The sequence below is a fragment of the Ictidomys tridecemlineatus genome, chromosome 6 (genome assembly GCF_052094955.1).
Source record: "Ictidomys tridecemlineatus isolate mIctTri1 chromosome 6, mIctTri1.hap1, whole genome shotgun sequence".
NCBI classification, from domain to species: Eukaryota; Metazoa; Chordata; class Mammalia; order Rodentia; family Sciuridae; genus Ictidomys; species Ictidomys tridecemlineatus.
The window spans coordinates 198,190,196-198,209,273 of record NC_135482.1 but is presented as its reverse complement, the minus strand read 5'-3'; the positions used below and the strand labels follow the sequence as shown (position 1 = coordinate 198,209,273).

The window sequence follows — 19,078 nt, the reverse complement described above, 5'->3', positions numbered from 1 at the left end:
CCTCACATGTGGAAGGCAAGTGCTCTACCAATAAGCTTCGGTCCCATCCCCTGTGTCTTACTTCTTAAGAAAGACAAATCTATGGAACAATTTGCTTTACTGTCTGGAATAACAAGTTTTAAAAGTATATAATCAAGAGAAGCAAAGCACACAACTCCTCTGAGTACCAAATACTATTAGGAAAATGGCAGATTTTTGCCACTTTTAGGAAGTAGAAATACAGAGTGGGGGGCTGCGGCTATAGCCCAGTGGTAGAGCACTTTCGCAGAATGTGGGAGGCACTGGGTTCAATCCTCAGCACCACGTAAAAATAAATAAAGGCACTGTGCCCATCTACAAAACATATATATATATATATTTTTTTTTCCCACACACACATATACAGTGGACAAGACAAATATTTTTCTTCTGGCTTTATTAGTGTCTGCCAACAAAGAAGACTGATAAGAGGAAAAAGGATGAGAACAATTTGCACTATATATAAAGGACAACTTAAAACACAGCTGGAACAACATGACAAGAGAAGAGACAGAATCCCAGCACTACACTCCCCAGAACACCACTAAAGAGGCTGTGCATGGAGGTTTGGAAATGCAGCATTAATTATGCTATGCCTCTTCAAAAGGGAGAAATCATCACTTCATCTTTCTGCCCACAATCTTCTAATGCAAGAGAATTTCCTAGCCATGGAAATTAGTTCTTAGTTCGTCACAAGTAATGTTTTTGCATCTGACCTTTTCAGCTGCCAATTCTACATTCATTTGCCATCACATGTCTGTGGAAGAAACCATGGTGTGCTTGCCCACTTACTGCAAGGGTTATTCCACATATATTTTGTGGGTACATTATAATTGTACATAATGGGAGATTCACTGTTACATATTCGTACATGCAAATGTCACAGCAATATAATCTGGCCAATATCATTCCCCAGTGGTCTCTTTTCACTCCCTCCCTTCCTGCTCCCAGGTCCCATTCCTCCACTATACTCACCGCAAGGGTTTTGAAGGCAGTCATGGATCTCTGAATGTCTTGTCTATCAGGATGATAATCCTTCAGATAAAGAAACATGCTATTAGCTTTCACAAAAGCTTTTCTTAAAAGGCTTCTCTCTGTAGCTTGGCCTAAAACCTTTCCAAATCTTTGTCCTCGACAAGGATTTTTCTTCTTAGCATCACAGTAGCAATCCTATTCTTTAAGGGCATCTTGGAGTCAGTGGGTTCAGGGGAATAGCCTGAGCAATGGTCAGCAAATATCTTCTGTAAATGCAGCTTTGCTGAACACGACCACCTCTATTTGCAGGGCATCTCTGATTCTCAGCTGCAGAGTGGCCAAGCCATGCGCAACAACTGAAGGGGAGGCCTGAGGAGGCCTGATGAACCATCCGGCTACAGACAGGTTGCCTGCCCAAGTCCAGAGAACACCTGAAACCTCAATTTGTCAGGTCTGCAACTTGTTAATCAAAATACCATTTGGAAATGAGTTCACATTTTCTAGTGTTTTTTTAAAATAATATATATATATACATATTTTTAGTTGTAAATGGTCACAATACCTTTACTTATTTATTTTACATGGTGCTGAAGATCGAACCCAGTGCCTCTCACATGCTAGGCAAGGGCTCCACCACTGAGCTACAGCCCCAGCCCCCATTTTCTAGCTTTTGGAAACTGTCCTATCAGCAGTGGTAGATGAGAAAGCAAGAAGGCAAAGCAGCAAATGCTTTCTTACAGAACAAGAATAAGGAGAAAAACTTCATATTCAACAAAGTCATTTTGAAAATTCACTAAGTTACAGACTCTAAACTCTGTGTTGGTCCTGGCTTCTAAAGTGAATCACTAATGATACTGTCCCTGATAGCAGTCTGACCCATGTCATCCCTCCTTGCTCAAGGACTCAGGGTTGGAAGAGAGGCAGCACCTCCATGTGTCTCTCCAGCTCCTTGAGCAGCGTGGGGTATTTGTCCAGGCGCATGAACGGTTTGCTGAGGCCAGTGGTCAGCACCAGGATCCCAGGGCTGCTGGCACCTTTTGTCTCCATGAACTCCCCCAGGTCCTCGCTGGCAACAGGGCATGGTGGAAAAGAGAAGATGCTTGGGGTTAGGGCAAAAGACAATATGGCAAGGCTTCTGTTAGTGAGAGCCAGTGTTTATGAATGTTGCAGTTTTTACAAACAAACCTGTGCTGTTTATCTCAAGACACCAAAGGGAACTCCAAAAAGGTTCCTCTCCCACAGAATACATGCAATTCCATTCGCAAAAGGGTCCCCCAGTATGTCACAACATGCAGACCTGTCCAAATGGAAGTTCACGCTCTTAGAGCTGCAATGGCTTCCAGGCATCTCAGAGTCTCAAGATAGCAAGAACTGCCATCAAGCTGCTCAAGGGAAAGACACTCCTGAACCAGGTGAGCTACACAAGGGCCACCTGCACCTCAAGCGGCCCAGTGCCAAGCACCAAATGTCTTTTCATTGCCTTCTGCAGAGGTGCACCTCCCACCTGTGGGCGTGCACCGCAGCACTACAAAAAAGACCAGGTCCTTGGGCTCTGAAGCAGAAGCAGCACATCACGCTGTCACCACATTTCACCCTCAGCATAGAGGGAGATGGAAAAACCAAGGACATGCCCATAAATTAGAAACCTAAAAGAAGTCTGAAACACCTTCCTATTCTTCTGCCACCGTCCCTTTACTACATTCACCTAACATTTTCTGTGACTAGTACTCCCAAGCCATTCATGTCTACAGCCACTGTCCCTGCTCCAAGTTCAACAGGAATCAATGAGCAGGCACTGTGGGACTGTTGTCACCAACATCTATGACTGCCGACACAGAACAGGTGACCTATAAGGTGCCTGCTAGTGCTCAAGGAGGCTATCCCTCACTGTGTATGCATCATCCAGACATCAGGAGCCCCACAGCTATAGGTGAGAAAGGGGGGCAACAGTTAAGGGAGCCACATCCTAGGAGACCAGGGTGACATATCCCATCCTCGTCATCGTACCAAGTCCCTAGAGGCTGGGGTGTTACCCCAGCCACCATGTCGTGTTCCAGGAGACCAGGGTAACCTCCCACCCAGCCATGCCAAGTTCCAGGAGACAAAGGTAGTACCCACACCTCAGTTACCATGTCACATCCCGGGAGACCAGGGTGATGCACAGAACTCCTACACATATACATAAATCACACATTTGACACCAAAATCAAAGCAAACCATAAAAAAGGGAAACCTTACATAATCCCAGTTATAACAAATTAACAGGCATAATGCACATTACCTCAATTCTATATATAGAAGAGGCTTGGTAATTATTTTACTCCTGTAAGAAAGAGTCTATCATGATGATACAATTTAAAAAAAATTATCAGCAGAGAAACTATTCAACTACTTCTAGGAGTGTGTGACAAAATTATTCAACTACTTCTAGGAGTATGTGACAAACCTTTTCACAGGCAGCATCTCAACTTCTTTGTGTCTGGTTTTGTGCTCTCTAGACACCATCTTCCCAGGGAAACTGCAGGGCTGGATTAACTGAAAGTTCAGTGAAGTATGCGGGCCCCACTGGACAGCACCACACTGTGCATCCAGAGGCATGCTGCTGCAGAAGCCAGAGCAGCAAGCAAGGCCCTGGGTACACAGCCACACTACCATGGTAACCAGAGGCCCTCTGCCACCCTGGTGTCAACCTTCCACACTAAGGGCACTGCTGCCAGCAGACCCTCAGGACCAGGGCAAGAAAAGAAGCTCAGACACCCAGGAGCACATGCTTTTGCTGGCGCGGTGCACTGCCCAGGCTGCTGCTGCTAGCTGAGCCAGACCCCCACCACTGCTGCTCACCCTTGCAGCCCCCAGAGTCTTACTGAGAAAAGCTGGTCTCCTGAAATCACTCATTCTGCCAGGCCCGAAAGCAGGAGTAAAGTGGGAGAAATTTCTATTTTACTAACATTTATCTAAAATGAACACACACTTAAAGGTCAGTCTTTATGATATTAAAACAGTATTTCAATTCCTTTAAACATAATCTATACCGTGTCTTTTCCATCAAGATAGAAAGCAAAAGTCAAATTTCGTATAGTCATGGCAGAAAACTAAACAAAACTGAACAAGTTATGCTCATCACCTCCCTCAAAACTTGCCTAAAACTAAAAACATGAAGTGAAATTTTAACAAGCAAAAGTAGCTTCTTGTAATATCCACACAACACTCTTATGATTCCAGAACATGTGTACACATCCTCAAGAGGAAAGAAAACAGTATAAGCCTTCATGGATCACGCTTCGTTCTATAGGGTTTTTAGTACTATAACAAAGTAGGTGGTTACAGCTATGGGATAAAACAATGATTCTTTCGGCACCATTCCTACTGCTGCCAGCAGCCACAGTCTCCCTCCTCTGCACCTACTGAAATGACACCATGGCAACAAGGGAACAAGGTAAAAAGAACTATGTGGCCAAGCAAAGAGTAGCAAACAGCTGAGGGGAAAGTCTTTTTTTTTTTTTTTTTTTTACAGACCCATTTATGAAGATAAGCATCTGCAGTCCCATGATAATGGAAAGGCATTAGAGCTCTGCAGAACTGGAACCAGCATGTGTTTGCCAGAAAAACAACCCAAAGACTGGGAGCTGTGGGTGCAACCATCTGCGGGGAGAGGGGGGTGGAAGCAGGTTCCCACACATGCTGCAACCCGTGCATAGGTAAGACTGTCAGCTTCAACGCACTACACTCACACCAGTCCTCAAAACCTAGGCTCAAGCCTAAGACCAGATGGGACACCCTGCGGTGTGGTAGCTCACAGGCACTCACACTGAAAGACAGAAGAGCTGCCCATTCAGACTCTGAGTGTAACAACAGGAGTGCTGACAGCAGCTGTCAGGCGTGAGCACTCGCCATCTCAACGAATGCAAGTGCACTTTGGAGCAGGGCATAATCTATGGCAGACAAAGGGGGAACTTTCCGGGCTCAGGGGAGGCAGGAAGGAACACGGGCACTGTGCACTGCTGTGACTGCCAGCACCTGCTGGATCTGAGGGACTCTCCTCTCTGGCTTAGCCCCTGGGAGCCACCTGCTGCAGGGTTGCCGTCCAGCACGCGACCCTAGACTCCCACTCCATGCTCAGCATGCCAGCCACATGCAGTAGGCCTGGAGGCTCTTGCTCACAACCTTATCTGTACTCCTTCCTCTAAGTACATTCTGATAAAATGCTGTGTTCACCTTTCAGACACAATAGAGTCGCTGAGGTAACAGCACACAAGAGGGTAGACACAGCACTCCCGTGAGCATTTCACCTGAAAGGGTTACACTTCAAGATACCCCAAGTCTCAACTGCTCCACACACCCTTGTTTCTACAGGAAAAACCCTTACAAGTCTTTGCCAGGACTGTGCACCCGTCCCTTTCTAAGCTCTCAATCTTCTCTACAGGAGAGCCTCTCTCCAAAGAAGAGGTGGGGGGATACACAGAAAAGATCTTAGAATTTTCTGTAACACTCCACTTGCTTTTTGTGGACCTCTTCCCATCACTGCATCAATAACTTCTGAACATTTTCATTCATACAAACTTAATACTTGCTTTTCACTTTTATGGAAATTTCATTTAATTTGTAATTTCCTGAAGTTGATGGTACAGCACATATTTGAATACACACTTTGCACATTTAGGACAGTGCGTGGCTAACATGGCCTCTGCCTGTGGCAAGGATGGGTCTCTCAGATCTCCCTTTCCCACAGCTGCTGAGCATTTGAGCCCCTCACCCCCTTCCTCACACTGTCAAAGGCGGCTGCTTCACTTCAGGACAACACCAATGGGAATATGAACAACTAATCCTTTTGCATTGAGCACAGGTGACCCAGATCACTTTACTTCTTTTAACAGACAATAAAACAATGTACCTTTATCACATTCGCTCCAATCTGACCAGTCTGTACATACAGACCAGCTCAAAGCTTACTACAGCCCTGGGAGCAGGATTTCCAGTAAAGGGACCTAAAGCCCAGAGGCACAGGCCCTGGGCCTACAGGCAGCAGCAGGCGGCTCCCACGGGACTCTGCAGACACTGCAGCCTCCACAGCAGACCAGCAGACAAGCAAGGCCAGCACATCAAAGCTGCTTGTTGTGTTTTAAAAGGAAATGTTAAGAATAAGCCCAGGTTAAATTTGGAAATTAGAAGCACAATGGCATTTCTCTTGATGCTACTGAATTTTTTTTTTCCAATTACAGTTTTAAAAAACTTCTGAATTGCCAATTTTGAAAGAAACCATGAAATCACCTCTAAAACATTAATAAAAATACTGTGCTTCTCTGAGAAACAGAAACCAAATCTCTGCCCTCCGGTCATCCACATGGTCATCCGGCACAAAGCCATCACTAGCACTCAGCAGTCACTGGAGCCGGGCAGCTCCTCAGTCACTGGGACAGCTACCTGACTTCCTCTCCCCAGTAACAGGAGACAGACATGCCTCATCCCTTTGAGAAAATTTACATGTTCTGTTTTACATGTTCTAATGTTGTTACAGTCTGAAAGGCTCAAGGTAAAGGTCTCTAATGCACTGCTCTATCTGCGCAATCAAGTCCTCGTTTGAAATGGGACTCTCCTCATACAGCCTCCATCCTTCAGCTTTGCAACCCAGGAGCACTCAGAGTCCCTCAGCCTTGACTTGGCTGATGGACAAAGCCCCAGTGCTTCCCAGCTCCTCCAACCCACCACCCAAATGGGTTAGGCTGAAGGGTGACTTCAAAAGGACCCTCTTCTTTTACAAACACCAAGTACCATTTTAAAGTTTCTCGAGCACTCATTCTGAGAAGCAATTAAAATGAAATCACCCTGCGTATCACAGTCTATCTGGGAGCACAAAGCTGCTGGTCTTCCCTTTGCTCTGACATCTCAGTGAACAGACCTGTGCTCTGTAAGGACGCTCACGGCAGATGGGTGGTTGGCACAGTAGGCAAGGTACAGGGTTCTCATTTGTGGCATCAGGTTCAGAAAGCAGCCACCAACTCTCTGCTGGGCCTCAGGTGACCTGGAGACACAGGAGGAGACAGCGTCAGTGCTACAGACAGGAAAGGGGTTGAATGACAGGTGACCCGTGGATTTAGGCAGGATCACAAATCCCAGACCCATTTGTTCCTACCTCCAACTGAGCAGGCAGGAGGGTCCGCCACAAAAAAAACTCCACTCTCAGGCTCCCTCCTACAGCTCTAGACTATCAGGCTGGCACACCAGACAAAGCCCAAGTTCTTCAGGCAGTGGGAAAATTTGATTTCACAAAGCCTTTAATTTTTGCATAAAAAGAGAGAGTTACCAAATGTGGTTATCTGTTTGTAAAGTTTCCTAGGAAGCAGCATGGAGGCTGGCACAAGAAAAAGCCCAAGAGGCACCTTTCACTTCAGGCTGCAGAGACTGAAGACAGATACACCTGTTAGTGCCCCTCCTTCCCAATCAAGGCCACGCATAGTGACAGCTCGTGGCTAAAGGCAGAAACTTGCTAGAACCTGCTGTGGAAGCAGAGACGCAGTGAGCAGTGCAATGCTGAGCAGACCCAACAAGCTGAAGCCCACCTGTCTATCCAGACCTTAGGGTGCTTCTGCAAGCAGGACACCACATGCCCTCCCTGCACCCTAAACAGTCTCTGCCCACCAGCACAATGACAAGAAGGATCATATCCTGCTCTCTGAGGACTCCAGCCAGAGAAAGTGACCCAAAGATATCAATGCCAGGGACTCCTCAACACCATGAGAATCAGCTAGGCTGGAGCAGTGTCAGTCCCTCCCCCTGTGTTCTTAGCATGTGTGCCTTAGTTACAAGGGGCACTTAGCATGCATGCCTTAACCATAAGAAGACATGCAACAACCAACAAGAGATTTTGGGAAAATAAAAAAAAAAAAGAGAGAGAGAGAGAGAGAGAAAATGAGAATAATAAAAACAAAAAAGAAGTGACAGTTACTCTCCAGAGAGCAGAAAAGTTTTTGAAATATGTCTAATTAATCCAGAAGTAAAAATAACAAAAAAAGATACTGCAACCATGAAAAAAAGGAAAGGATTCTATTAAGAACATTCAAAACAAAAATTAAAAAGCATTCTAGCAATAAAATAATGACAGGAGAATTGAAAAAGTCAATAGGAAATTGGAAAGTGAAATTCTAAAAATCTTCCAGATTAGTAGGAAAGGCAAAGAAAATTAGAAGACCAGAGTAAGCCTTGACACATCAGGATAAAAGTTCCAGACATGGAAACAAAGGCAGGTAAGCACAAATGAATCAAGAAATCTTCAAAACAGCAGAAAGGATAAAAGACACATGCTGTATGCCAACTGGAGAAAGTCATGGAATCAGGGAGAACAGAGTCAGACGGAAAGCACCCCAAGTGTTGCATGGTGGGTGAAAACAGACCCAAGAGAAACACAAACGCCCCAAATCAGGACCCTAGAAACACAGCTACTAAAAGCTCCAAGAGAGAAACACAGGTTCTCACAAAGATTGGAGTCAGAGTTGTTGGAGGTTCCCACCATCAGAGCCCCCAAACCAGTGCCAACAACAGTAACAGTGGGTACAATCCTGAGTCCACAATCCAGTGTCATCTATTAAGCAGGAGGCTGGGCTGACCACCCACCTAGAGGATGCACATCACTAAAACCAGGAATCAGGAAAACAGAGTAAAACAGTAGGGGCTGTGTATGTGCCCCAGGATGAGGCCCAGCCTACTTGGGCAGGGAATGCAACTTCTGTTCCACTACCCCCTCAGTAAAAGCTGTCTCAGTCCATACCTGGTGCCATAACAAAAGGCCTTGGAAATGGGTGATTTTATAAATAAGGACCCACCTCTCAAAATGTCAAGGTGTTGGCAGATCCAGTGTGTGGGAAGGGCCTATGTCTACTTCTAAGGTGGTGCCTCATGGCTGCATCCTCACACAGCCCAAGAGGGAATGGCTCTTGAGCCCCTCCTTTATGAGGATGACAATGCCATCCATGAGGCTCTACCCTCAGGACCTAATCCCCTCCAAAAGACCCCACCTCCGAAGATCATCTAGTGGAGGATTAAGTCTCAACAGATGAGACTGGGGGACACATCTAGACCATAGCACACTGAGCTTTTTAACTATGCTGCTACCTTGCAGCCAGGACCCAAAACAGCGTCTGCTAGCCTCTGACCCCTTCAAGTCTCTAGACAAGTCTCCTCTGGTTTCCCACACCCCAGCAATGGTCCTCTACCCAAGACTGCAAAGTACCAACTGGAGAAAGTCATGTAATCAGGGAGAACAGAGTCAGGAGTATTAGGAAAAGTCTTTCCTTCAAAGTACAAAACACTCAAAATCACGTTGCCTTTGTTTTCTCCCTGTTGTTCCATAACCTTCACTCATCCCTGTTGTTTACAGGCTCAAAGGCTGTTCCTGACCTACTAAAGCCTGTCCTAGGATGGCTGTGGGAAAGACAGGGAAGTAACACTGTAAGCCCCCAGCACCTCTCTCCTGGCTCCCGCCATTAGCCTTCCCTTCTACTTCAGCAAGTATGTGGTTTTAAAACACACGGCAGAAAAGAGATATTGGTGTTGGACACTGACCGCTGCTTGCTGCTTCTCAAGTGGAAACAATTCACAGATGTAAATACAAAGTTGTCAAAAAGCAGAAAACAAAAAGACCTGGGGAGCGTTAAACAGCTGTCCATGTAAAAAGACAGGTGTCCACTGTGAGTATTTCAAATTCTCATCTTTTTCTTCTCATGGAGTTCTCTTTTAATTGTGTATATGAGCAAACAGGTCCCTACCCAGAGCAGCAAAAGAAAGCTCCCAGGAGCACAGGAAGTACCTTCTGGGAGTAGCAAGTTCAGTACCATCTGCAATAGCAAGGCCATCATGCCTTTAGGGGAGGCTGAGATGAACAGATCCACACACAGAGGGAGGTCTGCCCTCCAGCTTCCTCCAATGTGCTTCTTTGCCTTCCAATTCACTAGCCAAAGATGGCTACATGAAATTAACTGAAATTAAATAAAAGGAGAACTCCAGCTTCCCGGCTGTAGCAGCCAGCAGCCACTACACCAGGAAACACCTGCAGGGAACATGCATCCTAGCTCACCAGACCACATTTCCAAACCCTGAGTGGGCCACACACTTAGCATGGGTTTTACGTTTTGATATAGTCACCCTTAACTGAAGTCAAAGTGTTTCCAAAAGTGTGAGCCACTCAAAGGGGTTCTGACAGCCTCTCAGGACTCGCCACAGCTCCTTCTGCCTGCAGGGCAGAATTGCCACAGCAAAGTAGCTTCAACTACTCATTCAGCACCATTACCCAGCACTGGGGAGAACAAAGCAGAGTAAGAGTAGTCTCTTGCCTTAGAAAAACAAGCGCCATCTTTCTGGAAAATACAAAACAAGTGCACCAGTGAACTGGACAGGAGACAGGGCATGAGGAACGGGTATAGCCTACAGAGGAAAAGTGTCCACTGGGAGCACGCAGGCAGAGTCAGGGGCTCACACCCAACAGAGGCACACGCACAAGGACAAACCAGGGCCACCTGCCCTAAAGATCCACACACACAGATACATGTGTTTTGAGAACAGTAGGTCCTGCCATCTAGCAGGTGAAAGGCATACTCAGACAGGTGAAACGCCAAGAAAAGGGTGGCTTCCAGGATGAGAGAGGACCCCAAGAGGCTTAGCCAAGTGGACTGAAGACTACTGCATAAAGATGGGCACCAAGGGCTGAGCATATAGCTCAGTTGGTAGAGTGCTTGCTTTGCATGCACAAGGCCCCGGGTTCGATCCCCAGCATCACCAAAAAAAAAAAAAAGAGAGAGAGAGAGAGAGAGAGAGAGAGAGAGAGAGAGATGCACAGGGACAATATTAGAGATAGATAATCTCACGTGGGTTAAATTACTACAATTGTGTACACATTGCCCAGTACAGGCATATACTGTTAGGATTTCACCCCCTACCTGGTTCAATGCCACAGCTCTGGATCCACTCAAAAAAGACTACACCGGGGCTGGAGTTGTGGCTCAGTGGTGGAGCACTCACCTAGCACATGAGAGGCCCTGGGTTTGATCCTCAGCACCACATAAAAATAAATAAAATAAAGGTATTTGTTTCCAACTACAACTAAAAACTAAATATTAAAAAAAAGAAGACCACACCCAAAGTCTAGATCAATGGATTTCATGTCTCAAATTTGTCAACTGATGAAAATCAGAGTAAGTATCAGGCATAAAGGAACAATAACCAGTGACTTTTTCTCTTCTGCTACACTGAATCTAAACTAGAGTTCTGTTACCTCTTAGGCATGAACTAGCTCTTAAGAATACAGAACCAGCACTGGATTACTAGACAGCTTCATAATGAATTACTCATCTGGTAAGGACTCATGGGACAACCAACAAGCTCATAGATGTGAGCACAGAATGTGACTTGAGAACTGAAACAGAGAATCTTCTTCTGGTTCTCTCGTGCTTCTCAGGGTGTGAGAGCAGGCAGGTGGAGAACAGCTCGTGGGTAGCTACATAGAAAAGCACCCTGTTAGCTCCTCCCACCTGTAGCCTCCAGTCAAGCCAATGCCATAGTAAAAAGCACGTGTGGTGGTGTCACCACACAGCCAGAAGACCGTGGCAGCCACACACAATGTCTACCCCCATGCCATACAGCATAGCGTCAGCAGGAGGTTAAAGAGGATGTCCATAGAAGCTTTCTCAGGTATTTTGCTGGGACCTGGCCATTTAAAAAAAAAAAAAAATGGTATGTTTTCATAGCTTTAATTTCCAAAAAAAAATATGGCCAGGTCCCAGCAAAATACCTGAGAAACTAGAGAACTTCTATTTCTGCTCCTACAACACCTACTCCTATTGGTCCTACTCATCAGAGATGAGGAAAGGACTCAGTTTACTAACTGTTCATTGCAGATGAGGCTGAGATCAACAGGAAGATGAAACTAGGACCTGAGTAGACCTCAGTTGTGTCCCTGTTCTCAGTGAACCCAGCACAGTCTGTCCATGTCACACAGACACCTTCAGAGATGAGACTTCACAAGCAGTTTCATATATATATATATATATATATATATATATATATATACATATACATACATATATATATACACACATACTTTGAGAACCACAGTTAACTCGGGCCACCAAAGGCCACAGTCTGGCTGGGCACAAAATAACCGAGCCACCACAAAGCCTTGTAGGTTCAAACAGCAACTCTTTATTCCCGACCTCTCACCAGCACTCCACAAACACTTCCCGGGAACACACTCCCTCCACCAGGCTCTGCGCCAATTCTCAACTCCAAAGTAGTTGCGTTGTACCCAAGGCAGCAGGATCCGCCCTAATCCCAGAGCCGCCCTATTCCTGGAGCAGGGTCACCTTTCAACTATTCCCTCTGGCAAAATGTATATATATATATATATTTTTTAAATTGTCGCTAGACCTTTATTTATTTATGTGGTGCTGGGGATCGAACTCAGTGTCTCGTGCATGCCAGACAAGTGCACTACCGCTAAGCCCGAGCCCCAGCCCCAGTCTCCTAGTCTTACTCACAGTGGGGTCACAAGTGCCAACACCATAATGGCCACAGGCCTGGCAATCTGTTGGCAAGTCTGCTCTTGTTGGCCCCAAAACCAAAATGAATGACTATAATCCCATTTGTCCCAATTGTGGCCCCCAGGACCAGCATCACAATGGCCTCATTTTTGATACTTCTTTGAAGGATGTGTCTCCCTAATGTCTTTCATTAATAGTGGCATTATGTAAACTGTTTCTAGATGGCCAGAGCTTATTCTCTCTTCTGGTAGGACCATTCACAAGCCTCTGTAACTTCATGATGAAACAGTGTCCCATATATGACAATGTGACACAAAGCAGAAGAGAGGAAGTTAGGAGACACTGTAATCATGCAGGGTTGTGAGAAGCCAGCTGTGGCCCTGAAGGTCACCAGAACAGGGTGAGGGCAGGAGAGCAGAAAATGAGAGAATGGGGGGGCAAGGGAGAGAGCAGGGTTGCCAGCAAACCCTGCACCCCCACTGACTGCCAGCCTATATGTTGGCATCCATACTTAACAAAGAGCTAGAGAGCTGGTATGTTTTCATAGCTTTAAGTATTAGAAGAGCATTGCAGTCAATACCAAAATAAACACAAGTAAAGCATGGAATGACAGCAAGAACATTCCACAAAGAGAACAACCTGGAGATTCTGTTTTCAGCAGAACTTAACCTGCTTTACACAATAATACACAAGCAAGTCCCCCACTTAAAAGCCTTGCTTTAGAGGCTCTGCCAGAGTCCCACAATCCTCCAGAACTCATTTTACAGCCACAGCTACATACCCCTGACTAGTGAGAATGGTATCAAAAGAAAAGCTCTTTAAATCACAGTCTAATGTGCCTCCAATAAAGCAAGTGTAAAGAACTCTCCATCACCTAAAGTGATATTTTAAAGGAAAACTGCATTCCCAACACTATACTCAGAGAGCATATGCTGCTTCAGCTCTCCCTACAAATTGCCCACCGAAATGAGGCTGAGCACGTTCCCACTATGAGCAGATAGCCTGGGCTCTAGGCCTGGCTGGGCCTGCGGCTTTCCTCTGAGGCAGCAAGAAGAGTCCACTCCAGGTCAGTAGAGGGCAGGGGTGAGCAGCAGATGGATAGAGCCCACTGGCAACAATGTTGCTAACTACCAGATTCAAAACCATACTTCAAGACTCATAGTAGGAGGGGCTTCTCAGAATCAGTTCATCCTTCACATTAAGCAAAGGGGAGACCACTTGGGCTCCAAATCAGAGTCCACCATTCCCATGGCCCAGGGCCAATCACCCTGCCCCTTGGGTATACAGACCTTCCTACCTTTACAAAGCTCCCCCATGGGGTCATCTACAGGGTCACATAAGTTAATACATAGAGAGCGAAGTCAGTGCCTAGGACACATTAAGAAGATGTTCATAAATGGTGGGCCTACATAAAAAGTTCACCTTAAGGGGCTATTTGCCACTTACAAAAATGAAATAAACTCTAAAAAAACACCTGACAGTAGGTTGTACACATATGGTACTTTACATCCACCAGCTTCTTAAAGGCCAGGAACAAGTCACAATTACAAGACCGTGCTGGAAAACGCCAGCCTTCTCGATCCCCCTCTGCTGCAGCACATGGTGGCACATGCGGAGCCGAGCCACCTGTGGCCTCCTGGCCAGTTCCTCTTCAGCCTCTTCCTCGTAACCCTCCCTCCCCTTAAAAAAAAAAAAATATATCAACCTTGTCAAGACTTTCCCCTTTCTTTCAAGATCTCTATTATAAAAACTAGATTATCTAAAATACAGCTTTAACTATAAAGGTAGATCTTCCCAAAGGATATAAAATAAGCAGTTTGCATCTTCAGAAATGTGAATTCTAAAATGATGTTAAACTTGATCCATTTGGTTCCAATAATACCAATTTGAATTTTGTAAACTTCAGCATCTTACTTACTTGGTGCATTCTTCTAAAGACTGTACAAGCATTTGCTGGAAAGAACATATCTCCTCTAGATTTCCCATTAAATATGAAGTATTTGCTGAACTTAACCTAGAGCCAAGAAAAATAACAATAAAAATTAGTCAACAGTTTGGCTTGCATTCCCCCGATTCCCAGCCCAGGTCCTGCTGCAGTCTTAACCTAGCAGATACACTGCTGTGTCTGAGGCAGACTCCGCTGCTGAGTTCCACTCCATCATTTCAACTTCTGCTTCCCAAAAATAAGAGTATAAGAGAAGAGCCTAAGGTAAGAACCAACGGTGCATGCAATTGTCATCTAACTTACTTCTCACTGGTCTGCAATGGCCGTAGGTAAGTTGAAAGCACGGTTTGAAGTTCTTTAGAATATTCATTTTCTGTTTCTAAAATATTCTGTAGCACCTACAATAAATGATGAATAAGCATTATTTGACACTAAGATTTGTGAACTTTAGGACATTCATAACCATTGTTCAATTTACATATGGCTTCTAGGTAATACTAAAGTGCTGAATGTAATTATTCCTTGGATTAACTTCTATCCCCTGTCATAAATCATTACTAAGGTCACCCATCAGATTTCATCTTCCTGTCAACCACACTTGGCACGGGTATGAATAGAATGAACGTGAATGAATTCCATCATCAAATAAGCAGGGCCACATCTATTTAGATGAAAAGGATGGTCCTCAGAGGAATGCACAGATGACCGTCTACACACAGGGCTATGCAGGAGAAGTATTACATCCCCATCTACATTAAGTCTACAAGCAGGCACAACTTATCTATGGTGACAGAAATCAAAATGGGGTGGAAGATGGGTGGGGAAGGGAAAAGGGACACGGGATAAATTTCTAGATGATTTGTTCTGTATTTTGATTTGGGTAGTGGTTACACAGATAAATGCATTTGTCAAAGCTGTATCTTTAAAATCCATGCATTTTAATATACAGGGTAAGCATAATTCAAAAACCAAAGAGCTCCATACTCTTACACAGTCATGATGATTGAAAAGTTTCAGATCTTGAAAAGTTTTAAATTTTTGGAACATTTTAGGTTTCAATAAATAATGCTAGTAAAATCTATGCAAATATCTAAAATACAAAATCTCCCAACTCAAACAGTTCATGTCTCAAGCCTTTTGGTAAGAGACACTTATAAGCGAAAAGTATCCCAACTAAATGGAAGACACTTACTCTTTAGATTGAATCTGAAAAACTGAAATCAACTCCTGCGAACTAAAGACTTTGATTAGAGAATGTGGTAAAGTCTTGTATCATCCTACATACCACATCTACTAAAACTTAAAGGTCTGCCCAAGTAAACAATCTTTAAATAGCTACTACTTTGTTTAAAGACATCATAATAAAGTAACCTTAAATAACAGCACAACTTAAAAGGTCTATGCTATTTAACCTTAAATAATAATAAATTTATTTAGTCTTAAATAATAAACTAAACCTTAAAATTAAATGTGTGTGTGTGTGTGTGTGTGTGTGTGTGTGTGTGGCAAATTCAGCAAAATTTAGTTAATCCCTAAAACCTGGCAGATGAAGTGCAAAAGAGTTGAAGCAGAGCAACGGTCCCCATCTGCCATCACCCACAGCAAAGGTGCCCCCCCTGGGAACTTCGGGAGGCAGAAGGGTGACCCACAGCCCAGGGAATGCCACTGATCATGGGATTCTGATGGACTGGGTTCTCCAAGCAGTGACACTCCGTACATGCCTAGCACCAAGCATATGGTATCTGTGATCCTTGCAAAAACACATTTCCTTCTAAGAAGCTAATTTGTCCTACCCACATAAGACAGCTGGTGAGCAGCAGAGCCAAAAAGTGACCTGGCATCCTTCTGCCACTGCCTGCAATATAGGGCTGCTCTGGGCACCTGAGGGAAGGAGGATAGGAGTCAGAGTCCCTTCCCTAACTGAACCTTTTTATCCCTCTCTACTAGAAAGTCAGTATTGTTTTAACCAGAAAATCATAGTACATGCATTTTCTCCTTGTGCTATGTGTCTCGCAAAACCAACAGATCTTTCCAAATCCATCACACAAATGAGAGCGTACAGGAGTAATTGAGATACTGAGCACTTGGTTATCTTCTGATAACCTAATGTAGGTTGAGACATTAAGTCAGAAGAGTTAAATTCAAACCTCAGCCTTAACACATATGACTTGGGTCATTCTTCTGTCTACTGCTGCTCCTGAGACTGCGATGAGAGCATAGTCCCCACAAGAAAATGCAGACCTCAGTGAAAAACGTACACACCAAGCCATCCAACAGGGCAACCTCTGAGGCTTCCAGACTGCCCATCAAAACACTGTTCTGGTGCCTGTGAGGATAGCTGGTGGGGGTGGAGTCAAAGGGGAATGAGACTCAGAACCACACCTGATCAGAGACTATCGGAAAAGTGAGTCAAGCACAATCGTCCTTAAACAGAAATGAAAACAAAATCTGTTATGCATTATGAGAAGTCCTTTTTCAACTTAAAAGTAGAGGTCAGAAGGATGAGGCAGCTTCCTAGTTACAAACACTGGAGACCTCTCGCCCACACTACTCAGTGCATGCTTGAAAACACAAAATTGTTTTCAGTCAGAAAAATTCTCCTACGCAATATAAAGACAACAGCCACTAAAAAATTCCCCTAGTAGAGATAGGAGTAAAATAAAATGACACTTCCTCAATCACAGCACTGAAGTACAGCACACAGGGACAAAAGCTGCCCAGGAAAAGGCACCAAAATGACTGCAAAGACACTCACCCAAAAGCTGGATTCTCTAAGATAGCTGCAGGGGCACGGGCCCTGAGTGGCCAGGCACAGAGAATCATACAGTCCCGCAGGCACCACAGAGAGCAGTGGCCTCAGCAGACACCCACATCCCCACACTGTCAACCTCAAAGCAAATCAGAGTGCAAAGGACTGGCTCCTGTGCCTCACAGACGCACAGAAACTCACCTTATCAGCAATGCCACTGAAGCAGCGAATGAGCTACAACTATGACCACAAATCTCAGTAGTGTTGCATGCTTTATGTGTCATTAACAGTTCTTAAATAAATTAATTAATGATTTACATATGAGAAACAACATTAGGCAATTGTTTTAGGTTCCATACAGATAAAACATTACCATCATCTTAAACTAAAGCCAAATGCCCATAAAATAACCTTAATCATAAACACACAAAAAATTAAAAACGTACAACTATTCCAAACCGTCTTCTCTCTCAACCAGCCCCTGCCTGCAGCCATCACAAAGAGTGAAAAAAGTCACTTAAGTGACACCTTTCAGTCCAGTCTATTTAAATTCTCAAAAGGTTACAATGAGGAAGGCAGGGAGCTCACTGGCTCCATAATCTATGGGTTCTAAAAAAACACAGAGTAACCCCCATTACTGATATCAGCTAGTTTGCTAACCTCCATTTGTCCTTAAAAACAACTCCATACTTAATACCTGTTAATAATATGGAGTCTCAAAGAGATGTGGAGGGAGCACATGAGCATCTCTGCTTTTTTAGTGTATCCTTTAGAAGAACTGTGTTATTTGATATTTGTAAGCTTGGGAGTTCACAGGGTCTTGGGGTAGACTTCTTCCAGTATTAAAGGTTTATCAAAAAACAGCTACTACAAAAGCCTGTGGGTCCACATGATGCACAACGCCACAGCAGGCAGAGCACACCAACACTGCAGGGCGGGGAGCTGGGTCAGCCTGTTTCTTCTATAAAAAAGGATTTAAAGGATTTATAGTTAACCAAGAGCATCTGTCACTGACTTAAGGTAGGAAGAAATCTTACCAACCCACCCGGACATCTCCTAACTCAAGCTGGGAACCCTGCTCAGAGCCTCTTCCTGAGGGACCCGTCTAAGAGGGGGTTCTCTGTTTCACAAGACAGCCTTTTCCTCCACCAAGCATTTCTTCATTCACTAAAGAGTATTCAGCTGATTCTATCAGGCCCCCATCAGGTCCCCACCACCACCAGAAACTGCAATGCATGCCATCTCAGTCTACATAAAACAAGGCAGTTTCATGAGAACTAAAAGAGCCAATCTGCCAGGGAAGACTGCAAGCATCCAGTTCCCACAGAAAACATGGTGAGATACACAAGGGAGCTACTTCCCAGGAAAGCCACAGAGAATCAAGCTGCATGCCTGCAGAACTCCTGGACATGGCAGATAATTATACTCAGCAGGACTTAAAAGGAATACTGAGAAGAAAAACCAAGTAGAAAGTAAAACATGAAGCGAACCAGGACCTAGAACTAGTGATGGTGGGTTAAACCAAAGACATCCTATTACTAGAGTCTCAGTTTTCCTGCTGGCTTGTCATCCAAAGGCTACCAGCAACCTCCCAGACCCCAAGAGAAACAGACAGGCAGAACACTCCTTTGGGGCACAGGAGAAGGTGAGGAGGCAAGCAGTGGTCTTTGTTAGAGAAATGCATCTGCTCTACGTACCTGTAGATTAAACTAGTGGGTCATAGCCTATGCTTCGCACGTGCAGCATTCCAAAGGCAAAAGCCACTTTGCCTTTCCATGACATCAGACATAAGTGCACAGCTGCTAAATAAAACACGACATCAATAGACACAGGACACAGATCTGTCTTCCCAAGTCAGCAGACAAA

The 19,078-nt window shown here is 44.7% G+C and overlaps 1 protein-coding gene across 9 annotated transcripts in view; it reads right to left on the bottom strand.

Moving 5' to 3' along the window:
• Window positions 1-19,078, bottom strand: part of Arhgef7 (Rho guanine nucleotide exchange factor 7) — a 130,123-nt gene that overhangs the window by 27,070 nt on the left and 83,975 nt on the right. For all 9 annotated transcript variants that reach the window (XR_013423536.1, XR_013423537.1, XM_078016342.1 and 6 more), the window contains 5 exons: window positions 14,767-14,861; window positions 14,437-14,532; window positions 6,890-7,012; window positions 1,921-2,059; window positions 994-1,053 (listed from right to left, as the gene is read on the bottom strand). Coding sequence is in view for 7 of the 9 variants with exons in the window: in XM_078016342.1 (XP_077872468.1) it covers window positions 994-1,053; window positions 1,921-2,059; window positions 6,890-7,012; window positions 14,437-14,532; window positions 14,767-14,861 (513 nt within the window). In the remaining 2 variants the exon portion in view is untranslated. The remainder of the gene's footprint in view (window positions 1-993; window positions 1,054-1,920; window positions 2,060-6,889; window positions 7,013-14,436; window positions 14,533-14,766; window positions 14,862-19,078) is intronic.